Here is a 16,875-nt window from a genome sequence, read left to right on the forward strand (position 1 = left end):
GATAACAGATTAATTTGTACTATACAAACTACGGAAAATTTGTAAAAATTACATAAAAATCAGGTAAATGATCAATTTTACAAACGTTTTGATCCGTAATTGTACAGACGAAGATCATTATTGAAAGGAGACGTTTACGGTACATCTTGTAAATTTACTGTAAAGTAGATGTAAGTGTACGGACAACGTCAGAAAATTTATCATATAACCTGATTTTTCTGTAAAGTTTACAAATTTTCCGTAGAAATTCCACTTTACATATATTAAAAATTAATCTCAGAAATGAGACGTTTAGTGGTTTACGGTACAAATCTTTGTAAATTTACTAGAAAGTAGCTGTAAATTTACGGACATGATTTAACAGAAATGGCAATTTCTACGGAAACTTTGTAGAATTTACAGAAAAATCAGGTTTATGATAAATTTACTGATGTTGTCCGTAATTGTAGTGAAGATCATTATTGAAAGGAGATATGTTTACGGTAAATCTTTGTTTATTTACTATAAAGTACGTGTAGCTGTAAGTTTACGGACAAGCCACAGATTAATTCGTAATATGTGTAAAATGCAATTTCTACGGAAAATTTGTAAAATTTACAGAAAAATCAAGTTAATGATAAATTTTCTGCCTTTTTCGAGCATGCGCACTTGAGAAGTTTGTGAAAAAACCGCTAATTTGCAAAGAGAATTTTCCTTGCGGTCTTGGATGTGTCAACTCAAGTGATCTTCTTGATCAGAAATTCGTAAGTATTTTGCTTTGAATTCGTAAAAGAAATTCCTGCTGTACTTCTCTGGAATATATTGATACGTTTTATGCAGTTACATGAAATTAATAGTGTTGGTTTTCATGATTACGAACAAGGTTTTGGCATTGACAAGTCCAGACGATGCAATGTATCGTCGCATGCGCGCTGCTACAGTCCCATCGGTGCATTTGAGTGTTGGATATTTTGACGCTGTGGTTGAACTACCTCAGGCGATGTTCGTGCAGGCTCCAGTGGAGTGGAGCCTGCACGAACATCGCCTGATCTGAGGTATGGTTAAATGAAATGAAGGGGCGAAGCCGTGGGCCAAGCTTGTTTTATGAGCTTCACAACTTCACAAAGATATTTATATTATGATGCCATTTATATATTCATTTGTAATTGTATCTTCATTTGTAAATGTCAAGATGAAAATATAAACCTCAAAATATGTAATTTGTGCAATTAAAGATTAAACTTATTTATTTAAAGAAAGGGGTAGATAGACTGATTAGGCCTAGATCTAAATAAATCAAATCAATGACAATGTCAACTGTAGTGTAGTGTATACCGTCCTCGGGCGAAGTTCATGCAGGCTCCACTTCACTACCCCTACACTACTACTACACTCCACCTACCCGAACTTCGGGACGGTGAGCTCGATCGGATATTCCGAGTGACAAAGGTGGGGTGGCCAATGGAAATGTTATTTATTGTAAAAATAATTTAAAAATATATAAACGAGAAAGAAAAATGGCTTAATTTCTTATTCTTCACCCGTATTTCACTCCGTGTCCATCCTTTGGTTATCCTCTAACTTGTTGATTTTGGGCCAGTATCTATATATATTTCCTCACTTCACTATTCACGGCCGATTTCAAAACATCGCATGCGATCGCTCACAGGTCAAACAGCATAAATAAATTATATTATTGGATGGTTCAGAAAATACCAAAAATATTCTACGAGTTGGGGAAAATGTTTTTCTTCCTCGTTTTATTTTTTTTTCTATAATTTTTACAATAACATTTCCATCCCACCTTTGTCACTAGCGGTAGTGAAGACGTGGAGTGGAGCCTGCACGAACTTCGCTCGAGGTAGATCTAGTAATGACTTAGTGCTGGCTAGCGACCGACGGTTTCCATTCTCAGCCGCTCACTGATTATTCAGTTAAGACTGTGGTGCCTGTGTGTTCCGTGTGTGTATGTGTGATGCGAAGCTACCTCGGCTCAAGCGATGTTGAAGACCTTGTTGGAGCGTACAGTGTAGCGGTAGTGAAGTGGAGTGGAGCCTGCACGAACATCGCTTTAGGTAATGCGAAGCGTGCTGTACATGTGTTCTCTGGACGTGTGGGCATGGGTTTAGTGACAGTGTGCGTATGATTGTGAAGTAGTCACTATTGTGAAGGGTTGAAGCCCGCGTTGAAGTTTCTTACAGCTCTGTGGGTTTATCTATAATTAAATGATTCTCTTTTCAAGCTTAAATTTTTATAATTATTGCTACATTCCAATTATTTGATTAAATTGTTTGTTTTAGAACAGGTCTTTTATTTTTTCCTCAGACTATTTTTCCCATTACATATCAATTAAAGAGAGTCTTCACTTGTGTTTCATTAAATTATTATACAATGTCCACTGTATAATGAAAATGGAAACATGCGTTAAATGAAAGTGTAATATAAGTGGAAACATGCTGGTCTATTGACTATATGTTGACCATATAGTAGAAAGCGAAATTTGTTCTCAGCTGTAATTATTCTTTCTTCTATGGGAATTTGCTTCTCATAGATCAAATAAAATTTCCGAAGACCCCATATAATTTTGTTCTATTTGGTGCATTTAAAGAGGAGAAAGAAATGCTTTTTTTCAATTTGCCTAAATTGCATTTCAAAATATACCTTTTTCTTATGCTTTCCGCACAGGCCAATTTTTAGAGGCTGAAATATTAAAGAGTTGATTACTTAAATTTTGTTCTAAAATCTTTTTCATATCACTTGCAAATAATGGAGAAAATATAGCACCCCCCCAAAAAAAAATTATTTTTAAAGGCATCTTGCACAAATTATTACAATGTTTTTGTTTTATTTAACAATCACTATGAGATCTGTATAAAGTGATAAACCAATGAATTATTTTTATATGTATATGTTTCCAATTATTTGCCTATTTATTAAAAAATAATGTTTGTGTTATTTGACAATTGTTTCACAGAATTACGTTGTCGGTTGTCATCTACCTACACCCATGGATTATCTCCATCACCTTCACAACCTTGAATTGCTAAGAGAGGTATGATTGATAAATTTGGTTTACATTGTTTTAATTTGTTTAAAAGTATTATTGAAATGATTTGATGAGATAACAAAAATGAAAACTTGAAATAACATTTTGAATGTAGTTTTTGTTTACAGACATTCTTTTGAAGACAATTAAGATTGCAGTAATTATGTTGGTAGATGTGTAATCAAATCTTCATGCACATGTTCACTGTTTGGAACGTTTATAAAGATCACAAAATAAAAGAATTAAAAATAATATTCAACTCTTCTGCATACATGTACAGCTACCTTTGCCAAGACCACGTCGTGGGCTACGGGATGCTAGAAATCCATTGGAATCGTACGAGGATGGGCCATTTCGAGATCGGTATCGACTGTCAAAAGAAACCGTCATTTACATCATCAACATGCTGGAAGCAGAATTGAAGAGGGACACACAGAGGAATGATCCACTTCCCGTTTATTTGAAGGTGTTGACGGCTCTCCGTTTTTATGCGGTGGGTAATTGAATTAAACGATTATTGAGTGTTTTTGGGCTCTGTTAAATCTATTTGACTGAGGTTGTTTCTATTAATTTTAGGTCTCCTGACAAAGTTGATGATGATGACAATATCTAGAAATCAGAGAGGGAGCACATAAGTAAGAGTATAATTTAAGCAAACAGTCGAGTACCTATGAATTGCATACTTAAAAATTCCAAAACTACCACAGCAGGAGTGAAGCTCTGATGTTTCTGCTGTTAGAACTGTTATGTCAGGTTATAGTTATAAATTCGTCATAACCCTAAATTGGCAGATCACCCCTGCCCCCCCCCCCCGAATCTTGGCTGTGTTGCGATGAAAAGCTATGAAATTTGGCACATAGATAACAAGTCGAGATGAACATACACACAAAAAACTAGAACTGCAATCGTATCAGAACAATGTGCATGTATTGACGCCTGTGATTTTATGGAGGGCAAGAAACAGAAGGAGATAAAGAGAAAACTCCTGAGGATATACATTTTCAAAATATTAAGAGGGCACTATTTTTATAGGCAATGGTCACTGATGCGTAAAATAAAACATTTGCCATATGAGGGATGATACCATTAGCAAACCCTAAAAAAGTGATACCAAGATAAATGGAAACAAGGAAGTGATTTTACTGTTTTCCAACTTTTTAATAGAGAGCGCTATTTCTTAAAGGTAATGGTCACTGATGTGTAGAATGAAAAAAAAAAACAGTTGAATTTTGGACTATCATAAGTCGACCCTGTAAAAATGAAACTGAAATAAATGAAAACAAGTAAGTGATGGCCATTTTACTATTGCTATTTTACTATGCGTAAAAAAAAAGATGAATAAGGAAGCATGTTACCATTAGCAAACCCTGAAAAATATCAGACCAAAATGAATAAAAACAAGGAAGTTACGGCCATTTTTACGATTTTCCTACTTTCTATTTCAATAAATATGATTTTTTTTCAAATGTAGACTATTTCGGATTTGAATTTAGGGCAAGAAGACGGCATTTTGAAGGGCAAGTCATACTTCAATATGAAGAGCAACTCTTAAAAAATCTACAGCAATTTGTTAGAAGTGTGTAGCATGCAGGATAAGAGAGTAAGGATGGGATTAGGAATAGTATGCAAATGGACTTGAAATTTACAAAATGGCACCTGGATGGTCATGCATTGCCCCTGTCCGTCCCCCCCTTGGTTTCCGCGCAATAAGTAAAAAAAATATTTAATGGATTAAAAAAAAAAATTGGTGTGTAGGTATGGGACACCAAAATACAGGCTCAGTTCAAATTCGGAGTCCGCAGGTCAAAGGTCACAGCTCATTAGATCTGCGAGTTGGTTTCCACATGATTATCATAAGTTCCAAATGAATATTTAGAAATGTTTTTTATTTGACTTATGTTCATGTGAATTATCACACATAGACATCTACTTTGTGTAATATGTATGGGAAATACCATGTATGTCAATGTCGTACCATATCTCTCATATCTGTAGCACAGTCACTTTTTATTTAAGGAACATTTCTAGAATCAGAAGGTTCATTGACCAGTCTGCCTGTCACAATGCTGTTCGTTCATTGGTTCTGTCTTGTATCGATTATTGCAATGGGCTCCTTTCTACAATTCTCGCTACACCAAATAGCGATTTCGCCGAGATCCGGGAAAATCCCTGTAACGTGCATTGCATTATGGGATAGCTTTTTCGGTATTACAACTTCCTGTTCGGAAGTCCAACGCACTGTTTTGCCATTTAGATCAACAGTGCCGTCATGCACACCAACACAACGTAGCTTTCGCTCGGAAAGTTCGTGATCACAACCCTCTCTTTCACTAACAGTTTTACAGCCTTTTCTGCTAAAGTCACTAATTCTGCCTGACGCTTTCCATTGCACGGTATTCATCTGTCAGTTAAGATTGTTTCAAGTTCCGAAACTGATTTTTATCCATTTTGTGGTCGACGAAAAATTGAACGAAATGAATGCTGAATATATTTAGTGTCTAGTAGTTGAATACGATCGTGATGTCAGGCCGGTCGCTAAATGCAAAATTTTAAGATATTCATTATTTGTTTGATTTTTTTATAACCAAATAAAAACATGAATAAAAATTATTCTCACGTGAAATATATTTTTTATTTTTATTTATGATTCAAATGGAATCAAAACTGACCAAATGTAATAAAAAGTATTATACTCTGTACATATTACGCTGATTGGCATCGATTTCAGCGTGGTGGAAAACTCAGTATCGCGAACCTCGCGCGAGCATGACTCTAAACCGGAAGTGGTGATGACGACCCGACGGAGTGAAAATTATCTCGTCTCGCGCATTATGAGATTTTTGTTCCTATTTGGGGTAGCGAGAATTCCCTCTAATCAATTAATTCGTATTCAAAGACTACAAAATTGGGCAGCACGATTAATTTTACAGGTTTCCCGAGATCATCCTTCCCAACCACTCTTTAATTCTCTTCACTGGCTTCCTTTTAAACAGAGAATTACTTTCAAATTACTCTTGATTGTCTACAAAACACTGAATAAACAGGCTCCACAGTATTTAAGTAACTGCTTGAATCTGTATACACCAACTAGAGCACTTAGGTCGGCCAGTGATCACCTTCGCCTCACATATTCATTAACTCGTACATTAGCTGGTGACAGAACTTTTACGGTGTCGGCTTCAAAATCCTGGAACGACCTGCCACTAATAATTAGACAGTCTCCAACATTAGCAATTTTCAAAAAGTCATTAAAAACTCATCTCTTTCGTACTTTGTAGTTTTTAAAATATTACATTTAATTAATTTATTGTAAGCGCTTTGGGCCTAATGGGAAAAGCGCAGTACAAATAATAAGTAATAATAATAATAATAATAATAATGTTGCGCGCCATGTTATATATTGGTACACTTTGGGGGTACCGTACCAATTTTTTCGAACTTTTATCAATAGATGTGCAAAAACATCAAGGTAAAAAGTCATAAAAGCAAGGGGCAGAAAATAAACATTATTCAATAGCTGCTTTTTAAGTCAGTACTGCTGCTATATCGAATCGTGTAATGATGGCGACACTGCAAGAGGCCTTCCACTTGTTAAAATGAATTGCAGAAAATTGTCTGATATTAATTTTTGATGAAATATGTGCTTAATTTTTTTTGTCATCAGAAGTATCTGTATGTGCTTCAATGAAATGTTTTATAATTACCTCGAAACAATGACCTATCAACCATATGGTTTGTTTGATTTTACAGGATCATTTCAAAAGATGCATGGTGATGAGGCAGCAATATCACAGTCATCAATGTGTCGAATCATCAAAGATGTGTCGGAAGCTATAGCAAGAAGGAAGAGGCAATACATGAAGTTCCTTCGACAAGAGATGAAGTTGAAGCAACTCAGCGACAGTTCTACCAGTACTGCAGATTTCCAGGAGTGATAGGTGCAATTGATGGGACACATGTCTACATCAGGAGCCCTGATGGGGATCAGGCAATATACTTCCTCAACAGGAAGAATAGATACTCGATCAATGTACAGGTTAGATTAATTATACCCTTTCTTAGGCCCTTTTCACAAGAGACTGCTGAGACTGCTTGCAACCTTTGTGATTGTGTGCGACATATATTGTGATCAAATGATTGCAATTGCTAATACAAGCAAATGTGAAAGCCACTTAAATTACTATAACTAGAACAATGTACTATTTTGTAAAAAGTTTGGCAAAAAAAAGAATGTTACATTAATTTTCTGTCCTAGGATTTCCTATCACTTCAGTTTCATTTATAGTAATTATTCGATTCGTATTTGATTGGGCAATTTTTAAAATGAGTAGTTAATTCTGTAGCATATTTTTTTAATATGCATTTTTATTTATTTATTTTTTTGCAAGTACTGAGCAATGGAAGCAGTGGATGGGTGATTGTTGGATAAATCAACCTAACAAGGAAAGCACACCAATAATTTTAATGTGCATGCATGTTAAAATTGCATTCCAAATATGTGATAAACTTGCAAAACTCAATTGTTGTGTGCTCCCATTGGATGTCCCAAAGAAAATTGAAAATTAAGTGCCCAGAACGATATAGAGACAGTTATGAATGCAAGATTTGATATTGCTCTTTTGTCTTCTGCTAGGTTGTTTGTGATCAGAAAACGTATCCGGACATCTACCCCCTGGACATCCACCCCCCGGACATCCACCACCCGGACATCCACCCCCCGGACATCCACCCCCTTAGGACATCTACCCCCTAGGACAAGTACCCCCTAGGACATCTACCCCCCGGACATCTACCCCCCGGACAATTACCCCCCCCCCCCCCGGACATCTACCCCCGGACATCTACCCCCGGACATCTACCCCCGGACATCTACCCCCCGGACATCTACCCCCCCGGACATCTACCCCCCCGGACATCTACCCCCCCGGACATCTACCCCCCCGGACATCTACCCCCCGGACATTTACCCCCCGTATCCAAAATATCCGTGAGTAGATGCCCGGGGGTAGCCTGTCTGGGGGGGTAGATGTCCGGGAGGTAGATGTCCGGGGGGTAAATGTCCGGGGGGTAAATGTCCGGGGGGGTAGATGTCCGGGGGGTAGATGTCCGGGGGGTAGATGTCCGGGGGGTAGATGTCCTAGGGGGTACTTGTCCTAGGGGGTAGATGTCCTAAGGGGGTGGATGTCCGGGGGTGGATGTCCGGGTGGTAGATGTCCGGGGGGTAGATGTCCTAGAATCAAAAAATCATCAGAAAATAACAACCATCGTTGCCAGATGGCCTGGCAGCACACCTAACTCCGCAACCGTAAGTCACTTTTCAACCAAACTTGGATGGTAGATGTACTTAGGCGACCTGCATGTTATGCTGCAGTTGGAGGTCACATGGTAAGGTCAAAGTGTTCCACAATGGACATAAGTTTTTGTAGAAATGTACCAAACCCGACGGTGCTCTCACTCCATGATGTGTCTCTGTATCGTAGCAATACTTTGTAATTACTTGGTGTCTATATCCAGTCGGATTTGAAATGGTCTACACATGTTGAATATATGGTCAAGCGCGCAAATAGTCGTTTATATGTTCTTCGCACTTTGAAATATCATAGTCTGTAATTTCAGGACCTTATAGTTGTATATACTAGTTTCGTGAGACCAGTTGTTGAATATGCTGTACCTGTATGGTCAGGAGCACTAACAAAACAACAAGTACAAGTCATCGAACGTATTCAGAAACGTGCCCTTAGAATCATTTTTGGAGCAGCATATTCTTCATATGAGCATGCTTTACTCCAGTCAAAACTGATGTCTCTTGAAGATAGACGGATCAAACTCTGTCTTGCGTTTGCGAAGTCTATGCAAATCCCCACGTCTAAACTGTATCACCTTCTACCTCAAAATAGGACTTGTCAATATCAGACTAGAAGCTTGGCCGGAATAGTGGAGATGCGATGTCGAACTTCACGATATAGAAATAGCCCCTTGCCCTCGTTGATTCGGCACCTTAACTCTAAAAGAATTGATTACAAGGAGTAGTTTTTTTGTATATATCTTCCCCCATCGTTACATGTATAATAATATCAAACTAAGAATGGCTGAGAATTAAAGAACTCATCATTCATTGGACTCTTAAAATGTGATATCATTAAAGGGGAATCCAACCCAAATAAAAACTTGTTTTTATAAGGGAAAGAAAAATCAGACAAGTTGATTGGTGAAAGTTTGAACAATATTGGACACACAACAAGAATATTATGAATTTTTAAAAGTTGTAAATATTGGTAATCACTATACCCATGGAGACTTCAAATTGGCCGCATATGGGATGTCATAGTGATGTAAGGCAAGGACTACTCTTCCATGTACTCCAATACATATTATGGCTAAAATGTCATTTTTCCCAAAAGTTTTATTTCAAATTATATTTTTCTTTCATGAGGACATAGAACAATATGATACCTGGGATATATTCAGATTACTGCCCCAGGGGAATGGGTACTTAGGAGAAAACCACAAATCCCTGATAATAAAGTACATGGCCTATGGGAAAGTTGTCCTTGCCCCTTGTCATAATTTACTTACCCAGTTGCCAATTTGCAATCTACATAGTATTAGTGATCTCAATTTTAAAGCAGCTATAACTTTCTTATTGCTTGTCCGATTTCTTTCAAACTTTCACCATTCTGTTTAATTTATTTTTCTCCTTCCCAACACAACATGTTATGGCCAAGGCTGGATTCCCCTTTAAAAGATTGTTGTTTTTTGTAAAATGCAGATTACATAATAATTCTAATGTTGAGTTCTCTTTATGTTGGCGAACTCAAGTTTCATTTCATTTTACTTTGTTAATCAAAATATTTTTCTTTCATATGAGCAATTATTCACTGATATCTAGTCGTAAACTTAATATTTGAATTGAAGTCACAAAAATTGCCAAAATATGTATTAGTGCAGCATGTATGAAAAAATGTGACCTAATTGCTTCTTCGCCTTTTTCTCTCTGTATACCTTCCCTTCTTTAATTTCTTCTCTTCTCTCTCTCTCTCTGCCTCTCTTCTCTCTTCCACTATTTTTATTCCTTTCTGCTTTCCAATTCATTTCCTCTATCCACTCATATTTACATGTATTTTGAATATATATTTTTTTTTAATTGATCAGTGAGTATCGATTTAAATTTATTCATGATATACTGTACTTTGTTACATATATGTCTATATTGAAATTTGTTCGTAGTACTATAAGTTTTTTTACCTTGTTATTGATGACTTTGTTTGAAATGTAAACTTTCGCAATTCGGCTTTTGCCGCAAAGAAAGGATTTTTAATAAACCATTTTGAATTGAATTGAATTTTCAGGTCAACATTAAAGTTTATGTGCAAGGCTCTTATGACAAGTGTTATTCCATCCCAGTCATTTCACAATGAAGTTCCAATACAATTATGTTGTGTGCCCTCCCAAATCACGATATTTCTGAATGAGTGGGCGAGACACAATCGCTTTTGCCATGTTTTATTCTAGAAATAGTAAGCTTAGTATGAAAAAAATTATTGAAAAAAGCTGGCCCGATTTGTCCAGGTCAGAAAAGGGCAACACAATTTTTGTTCAGGCCTTAAGTGAATGCATTCATACAATCTACCATGTGTTTGGGAGTACATGTTTAAATAGCAAATCAGCGTTCCTATTGTAAGGTATCTACTGATTAAAAAATATCTGTTAAAAATTCATGAATTCTGTAAACTTGTTTTTTTACAGAAATGTGTAAATTTACATGGGAATTTTGTAAAAGTACGGTAATTTTACGAAAAAGGAATCCGTAAAATTACGGATTAAAAAAAAAAATTCCGGCAGCAAAATTTCCGGACAAATTTTTTTTTTCCGTTAATTATTTATACGGAATCATGTAAATTTACGTAAATTTTCTGTAAAATTTCCGTAAGTAAAATCTGTATTTTACATGGGAATTTTGTAAAAGTACGGTAATTTTACGAAAAAGGAATCCGTAAAATTACGGATTAAAAAAAAAAATTCCGGCAGCAAAATTTCCGGACAAATTTTTTTTTTCCGTTAATTATTTATACGGAATCATGTTAATTCACGGAAATTTTCTGTAAAATTTCCGTAAATAAAATCCGTATTTACATGGGAATTCTGTAAAAGTACGGTAATTTTACGTAAAAGGAATCCGTAAAATTACGGATTAAAAAAAAAAATTCCGGCAGCAAAATTTCCGGACAATTTTTTTTTTTCCGTTAATTATTTATACGGAATCATGTTAATTTATGTAAATTTTCTGTAAAGTTTCCGTAAATAAAGTCCGTATTTTCAAGAATTGTATTTTACGGAATCTTGTAAATTTTACAGAACTTTTCCACAAATTACCACTTTCTGTAAATTTACGGAAAAAAAAAAAAAGTCCGGAAATTTTGCTGCCGGACTTTTTCCGTTAAAAAACGGAAATTTTTCTAACAGTGTAGATAAATTATTAACTGAGCTTGGTCGTACAAAGTGATCATATTCTTTTTATTACACATCTATCTATACATATCTGCACATTCATCTCAGATAGCTGATAGTACTTACTTTAACCCACGACTTAAATCCTTTTCTCACAGGTTATTTGTACACGTGTCATAAGGATCATGCATCTCACGAGGTTAGTGGATCTGTATCTTTCTATATCCATAGCAATGAGTCTGGGAGCCTTGTCTCTGACATCATCAGCGACAACTGAGAACACTTGGGGAACAAGTGTGATCTCTACTGATATTCCTGATGCAACTGATCAAGGGTTCGCGTTGGAAGAGGACCACGGTGATTCCTTGAAAAGTCCGAATGACACGCTGCATGAAGAGCTTGACGATAGATGGGACATTACGACAGTAAGCTTCGAATACACCGTCGATGATACCGCCAAGGTTAATGGCTCATGGTCTTGGTATCCAATATCTTGGACATGGGTTACTTTTGGAGAGCTTCTCGTTGGGCTGGTCGGCATCATCGGAAACCTCTTGGTAATCATTGTTCTCTTTCAACGGCGAGCTAATAGCCGATCTACGGACACCCTCATATGCGCACTTGCTGTGGCAGATCTCTTTACTTCAATTGCGTTGCTACCCGTCCCATCCGCCAAAACAGTTCCTGTATCTTGGCTCGGACAGGTCTACTGCAAACTGGTCTGGCTTCCAGTCTACTGGTGGATTTGGACCTTCATGTCAGGGTTCGTGCTGACTGCCATCTCTGTTGAACGCTACATAGCGGTCACTCGCCCGATCTACTTTAACAGGATCTTGACCAGACGGCGAGTGTCTAAAGTAGTTGTCTTTTTATGGATCTTGTCTATGTTGATATGCATTCCCGGTACCTTCAGAGTTGACGTCGACAAAGTAAACTGTCGATGTGATCTTTTGGAAACGTCATACGAGCTTGATGTGGCCTTTTCTTTCTATGTAACACTAGTTCAGTCATTCATACCAGCCATCATCATGGCTGTTACCCAAACCTTAATCGTCATCAAGCTGAAAGCCCAGTCGAAGCGTTTTGAAGGTTCTAAATCACACCACCTTGCCGCCAGCAGAGCTGTTATCAAAATGATGTTCATCGTTATCATCGCGTACATTGTTTGTTGGACGCCCACTAAAATTTTGTTTTTTATTGAAATGTTGCTCCGTAAGCAAACAGAATTGGGGTTGGAATCTCCGATTTTCAAATGCTTTTTGATTCTGGCTGCTCTCAATTCCAGCATCAATCCCATCATCTACAGCATCCGTTACCAGGAGTTCCGCAAGGCTGTCAGGGACTTGATAGTCGGGGGAAAGGTTCAGAGTAAAGCGATGTTCGATGATCCTATTGACGTCAATACCGACACGACTTACGATGGATCTGCTTAAAGCAGCATACTTCAACACGAATTAAGCGCGCAAGGTTTTCAATTGCATGTTAAATTGTAACAGGGTGTTGCTAAAGGGAGGATCAGGAGTCGACTAACCTAGTGTAAAATGGAAGAAAATGGAAAGAGATGGAGAAAAAAGGGAGTTCATAAAAAGGAGAGGTATGCCTATAAGTCGTGTTGATCATGTGTGCAGCGCAGAGGATTTTTTTGGGGGGTGGATGGGGCAACTATCGTTGCGACCCCCCCCCCCCATAAAAAACACACAAAAGATAATCCTCTGCCCATGGTGTTGATCTATATAACCCTTTGATTAAAATGGGAACAAACTGTGTGATGTCTTGCCCCCCCCCCTCATCAAATAGCGCATGGGTATATTCACAGAATATGATAAAATCGGTTAATCGGGAGAGTCGTTATGAACGTATTCATAAAAAATAATTTGAACCCCCCCAAAAAAAAAGTGATTTTTTTTTTTTTTTGTAATGGGAAGTTCACAATCATTATCTTAAATTGTTTCAATAAAGAGGGAAATGAAATTTCACTTGTAACTACAGGTTGGTGATCATCTGTTTCAATAACACGCAATTTAAACTCTGCCCAACATTTTTCATCTACTTTCTATTTTCATCTCTTACTTAATTTGTGTTCAATGTTTCATTTAAGTGTGTAGGGACATACATAAATATATGTGTGCGCTATAAAAGAACTGACTGCGAATTATTATCTGTTTCAGGTCAAGGTGTAAATTTTAGGGAAGAACGTAGAAAGGGCACCAATGCATGGGATTAATTGAAGAAAAAAAATGGATGGCAAATATACCCCTTCCCAAACGGAGGCACTTGCATATATATTGTTTTGTATGTATTGTGTGAATATCAGCGGTATAATAATATACCGCTGCACTCCTAACCACAATAGTTGTGGTTAGAAGTTTTGAAATTTTCTTGAACCTTTCATTATCAGCCAACAAATGAATATAGGCCTATTCATTTGGAGTGCACTTTAGAATCTCGGCTTATTATCATTATTACCCCCCCCCCCTCCCCGATTCCTGGATTTCTATTAAAAGATGCCAATGTGCATCACGCAAAATTTCCAGTTCGTAAAGAGGAATATGAAAATCAACATGATGGTCTATATATATATAACAAAAAAAAGCCAAGATAATATGCCTCGTAGTTGTCATTATCCGATAGTTACCATTAACAATTATCCTAATGATATTTCTTAGGTAAATAAAGCCATAAATAGTTGTTACACAAGAATATTCGCACTATGAATTAATGTTGCACGATTAGTATATAGGGCAAGGCAAAATTTGTGCTGCCATATTTAACTTGAGTATAGGCCTATAACTACATGTATCTTCTCTCGGGTGGAGATTGGCAAATCTAGATTAAATTTCGGAGGGCTGCGATGGGGTTCGTTCGAACCCTCATGAACCACACCTCTTGATCTGCTTCAATGATTGATTCTATCCAAGACTGAAGGACATTGATGATTTCCTTGCCAATATGAAAGACATTTCTCTATATTTCTATCTGTATTGTAAATATTTATGTATTATCAACTAGTAAATTTTCACTATTCAGTATTCACCTTGTGTCATTTATAGATTGGTTGCTTGCTTTGTACATATAAATAAACGATACGTCTAAAATGTGGTCTTTGGCCCGTATTCTGAAGACGGGTTGATTTAAATTCTGATCTAACGTTGTGGTTTAACTATGGAACCCAGTTGTGACATAAATCTCCAACAGTATAGATGTTCAATTTATCGCTTCCTTTGACTCCGGTCCAAATACACGATAAATAAGATAGTTGTCGGAGCACAGTTGTAAACATGAGATGCATTCAAGGTAAACAAACTTTGGACATTGGCTTCCAATATGCAGAGTTAGACCATGGTCTAAGTTAAACCCGACTTCAGAATACGTGCCAGTTGTTATTATCTTACATTGCTTTTGTTATTGCTGAACACTGGCGGATCCATTTTTTTTTCTTTTTTTTTTGCTTGTCAAATTTTTTCGTGGACGAAATGTCATTATTTTTGGTAGGTAGATCGGCCCCTTTTGCTGAATATCGATGTCTTGCAAGTATGTGCAATTCGAGTTAGTTGAATTAAATATCTAAAATAAACGACAACATTTTGTTAAGTTATATTACAGTTTACACAGGCGGGACCATTGTGATGTGCAGCTGTGATGTATACACGCCATACATCGGAAAATTGTACTGATGCAGAGTTTGAGATTCGAACCCTGGTCATGTTTTTCTGATGAAAACGTTAACAGTAATGGTAATATCAGCCCCATGCACGAAGACGTAAATAACTTATGATTCATACACGTCTGTTAAAAAAAACATACGGGGCCGCAGACCCGGCCGCATGGGGGGGGGGCCTTAGCCCCTTCCTTTCTTTTTTTTTAATTTAAATATTAAACCATGTACAAAAATTGAGAAAACTATAACCATTAAGTTGTAATTTCATGCATGTTCATATCCACCTCCCCCTCTGACCCCACCATTTTTAAATTCGTTCTGCGGCCCCCTGTTAGTAGAAAACAATAACCATACAAAACAAAACAAATCTCTTCAATTTTCCCCTTTATTTTCGCCCTTTCCATCTTCCCCTACCCCTTCTTTTTCTTATCTCTTTCCTTTTTTTGCTGGGGATGGGGGGTGGGGCTTCTCCCCCATTCGCTTTGGTTCACGTACATAATTATATAGGTCATGGTTGCAATGATGCCACTTTTCTCTATTTTCTAACGTAATTTCATTATTCTGTACATAGACGAGAACTAATCAAAACATTAAATATGAGGAGTCGGGACCAAGTGGTCTAAGGTGCTTGACTTTTGACACACAACAATGTCCCAAGTTCGATCCCTTTCTAAGGAACTTATGCCTTTGGCCATGCAAGGTCTGCTGGTATTTAACATGTTTAATCAACTATGCTAGTTGATCCTTAGATATGATGGGAATGCAGTTACAGTCATATTAGTATTAATGTGTGCATGTGTTTACTTTAAAAAGTAATAATAAATTTTAAAAAATGTATAAAAAGTGAGTGTGGTAGAGGTATCGTGGCCGAGTACGTACTAGACAAAATTTGAATTAAAGTTCGATATACACGGTTATGGCACCTACGGGTGTGCCTGAGCAAGGCATATCAAAAGTGTTTTTTTATTCTACATTGAAAAGGGAATGCTATCGGCATACTGTCAGCGAATGCAATTTTCTTTTTTGTGTGTGTTTTTTTAGTGTGTCGAGTTTGGGTACGCTCGTGTGTGTGCGAGGGTGTGTGTGAGGGTGAGTGTGTGTGAGAGAGAGAGAGAGGGGGGGGGGGGAGAAAAAGATAGAGAAAGGAATAATACAGTAAAGATTCTGATGGTCAAATTTCAATGTATTTCTGTCCAAAAAGAGACGGAAATCTAATGAAGATGTAAAACACTTTACCACTAAATTATGAATGAATTCATCGGAATGACTTAAGTTTGAATGTTTGTTCTTAATTCTGCATGCATTCAAAAATAAAGCAAATACATGCAAAAGATATTATTACATATACGATATAAAGAATTTATTAATGATAATGATAACAATCGTAAAACATAAGTAATGCACAACAAGTTAGGATTACATTAAAGTGCCTCTTTCTATATGCCTCGATGTTTTAAGGGTGACCCGACAATTGCTCCGCCAACATCTGCTCCGCCGACAATTGCTACGCAAAATACGACAACTGCTCCGCCGACAATTGCTCCGGACAGTTGCTCCTCCGACAGTTGCTCCGTCGACAATTGCTCCGCCGATATTTGCTCCCGCCGACACTTGCTCCGCCGATATTTGCTCCGTCGACATCTGCTCCGCCGATATTTGCTCCGCCAAAATCTGCTCCGTCAATATTTGCTCCGCCGTAAATTGCTCCGATAATGCGACATTTATTTATTCATCTATTCGTACG

At 37.2% G+C, this 16,875-nt stretch overlaps 2 protein-coding genes across 2 annotated transcripts; both read left to right on the forward strand.

The window, feature by feature from the left end:
- Nucleotides 1-676: 676 nt before the first annotated feature.
- Nucleotides 677-7,646, forward strand: LOC135157488 (uncharacterized). Its single transcript, XM_064113238.1, has 4 exons — nt 677-743; nt 2,954-3,031; nt 3,306-3,518; nt 6,776-7,646. The coding sequence occupies exons 2-4, from the start codon at nt 2,987-2,989 to the stop codon at nt 6,860-6,862; spliced, it is 345 nt and encodes a 114-aa protein (XP_063969308.1). The 5' UTR covers nt 677-743; nt 2,954-2,986; the 3' UTR covers nt 6,863-7,646.
- Nucleotides 7,647-11,660: 4,014 nt separating this feature from the next.
- Nucleotides 11,661-15,990, forward strand: LOC129281525 (D(2) dopamine receptor-like). Its single transcript, XM_064113363.1, has one exon. It carries the CDS (start codon nt 11,707-11,709, stop codon nt 12,904-12,906), a length of 1,200 nt encoding a protein of 399 aa, XP_063969433.1. The 5' UTR covers nt 11,661-11,706; the 3' UTR covers nt 12,907-15,990.
- Nucleotides 15,991-16,875: the final 885 nt, after the last annotated feature.

The sequence above is a fragment of the Lytechinus pictus genome, chromosome 18, assembly GCF_037042905.1.
Source record: "Lytechinus pictus isolate F3 Inbred chromosome 18, Lp3.0, whole genome shotgun sequence".
NCBI classification, from domain to species: Eukaryota; Metazoa; Echinodermata; class Echinoidea; order Temnopleuroida; family Toxopneustidae; genus Lytechinus; species Lytechinus pictus.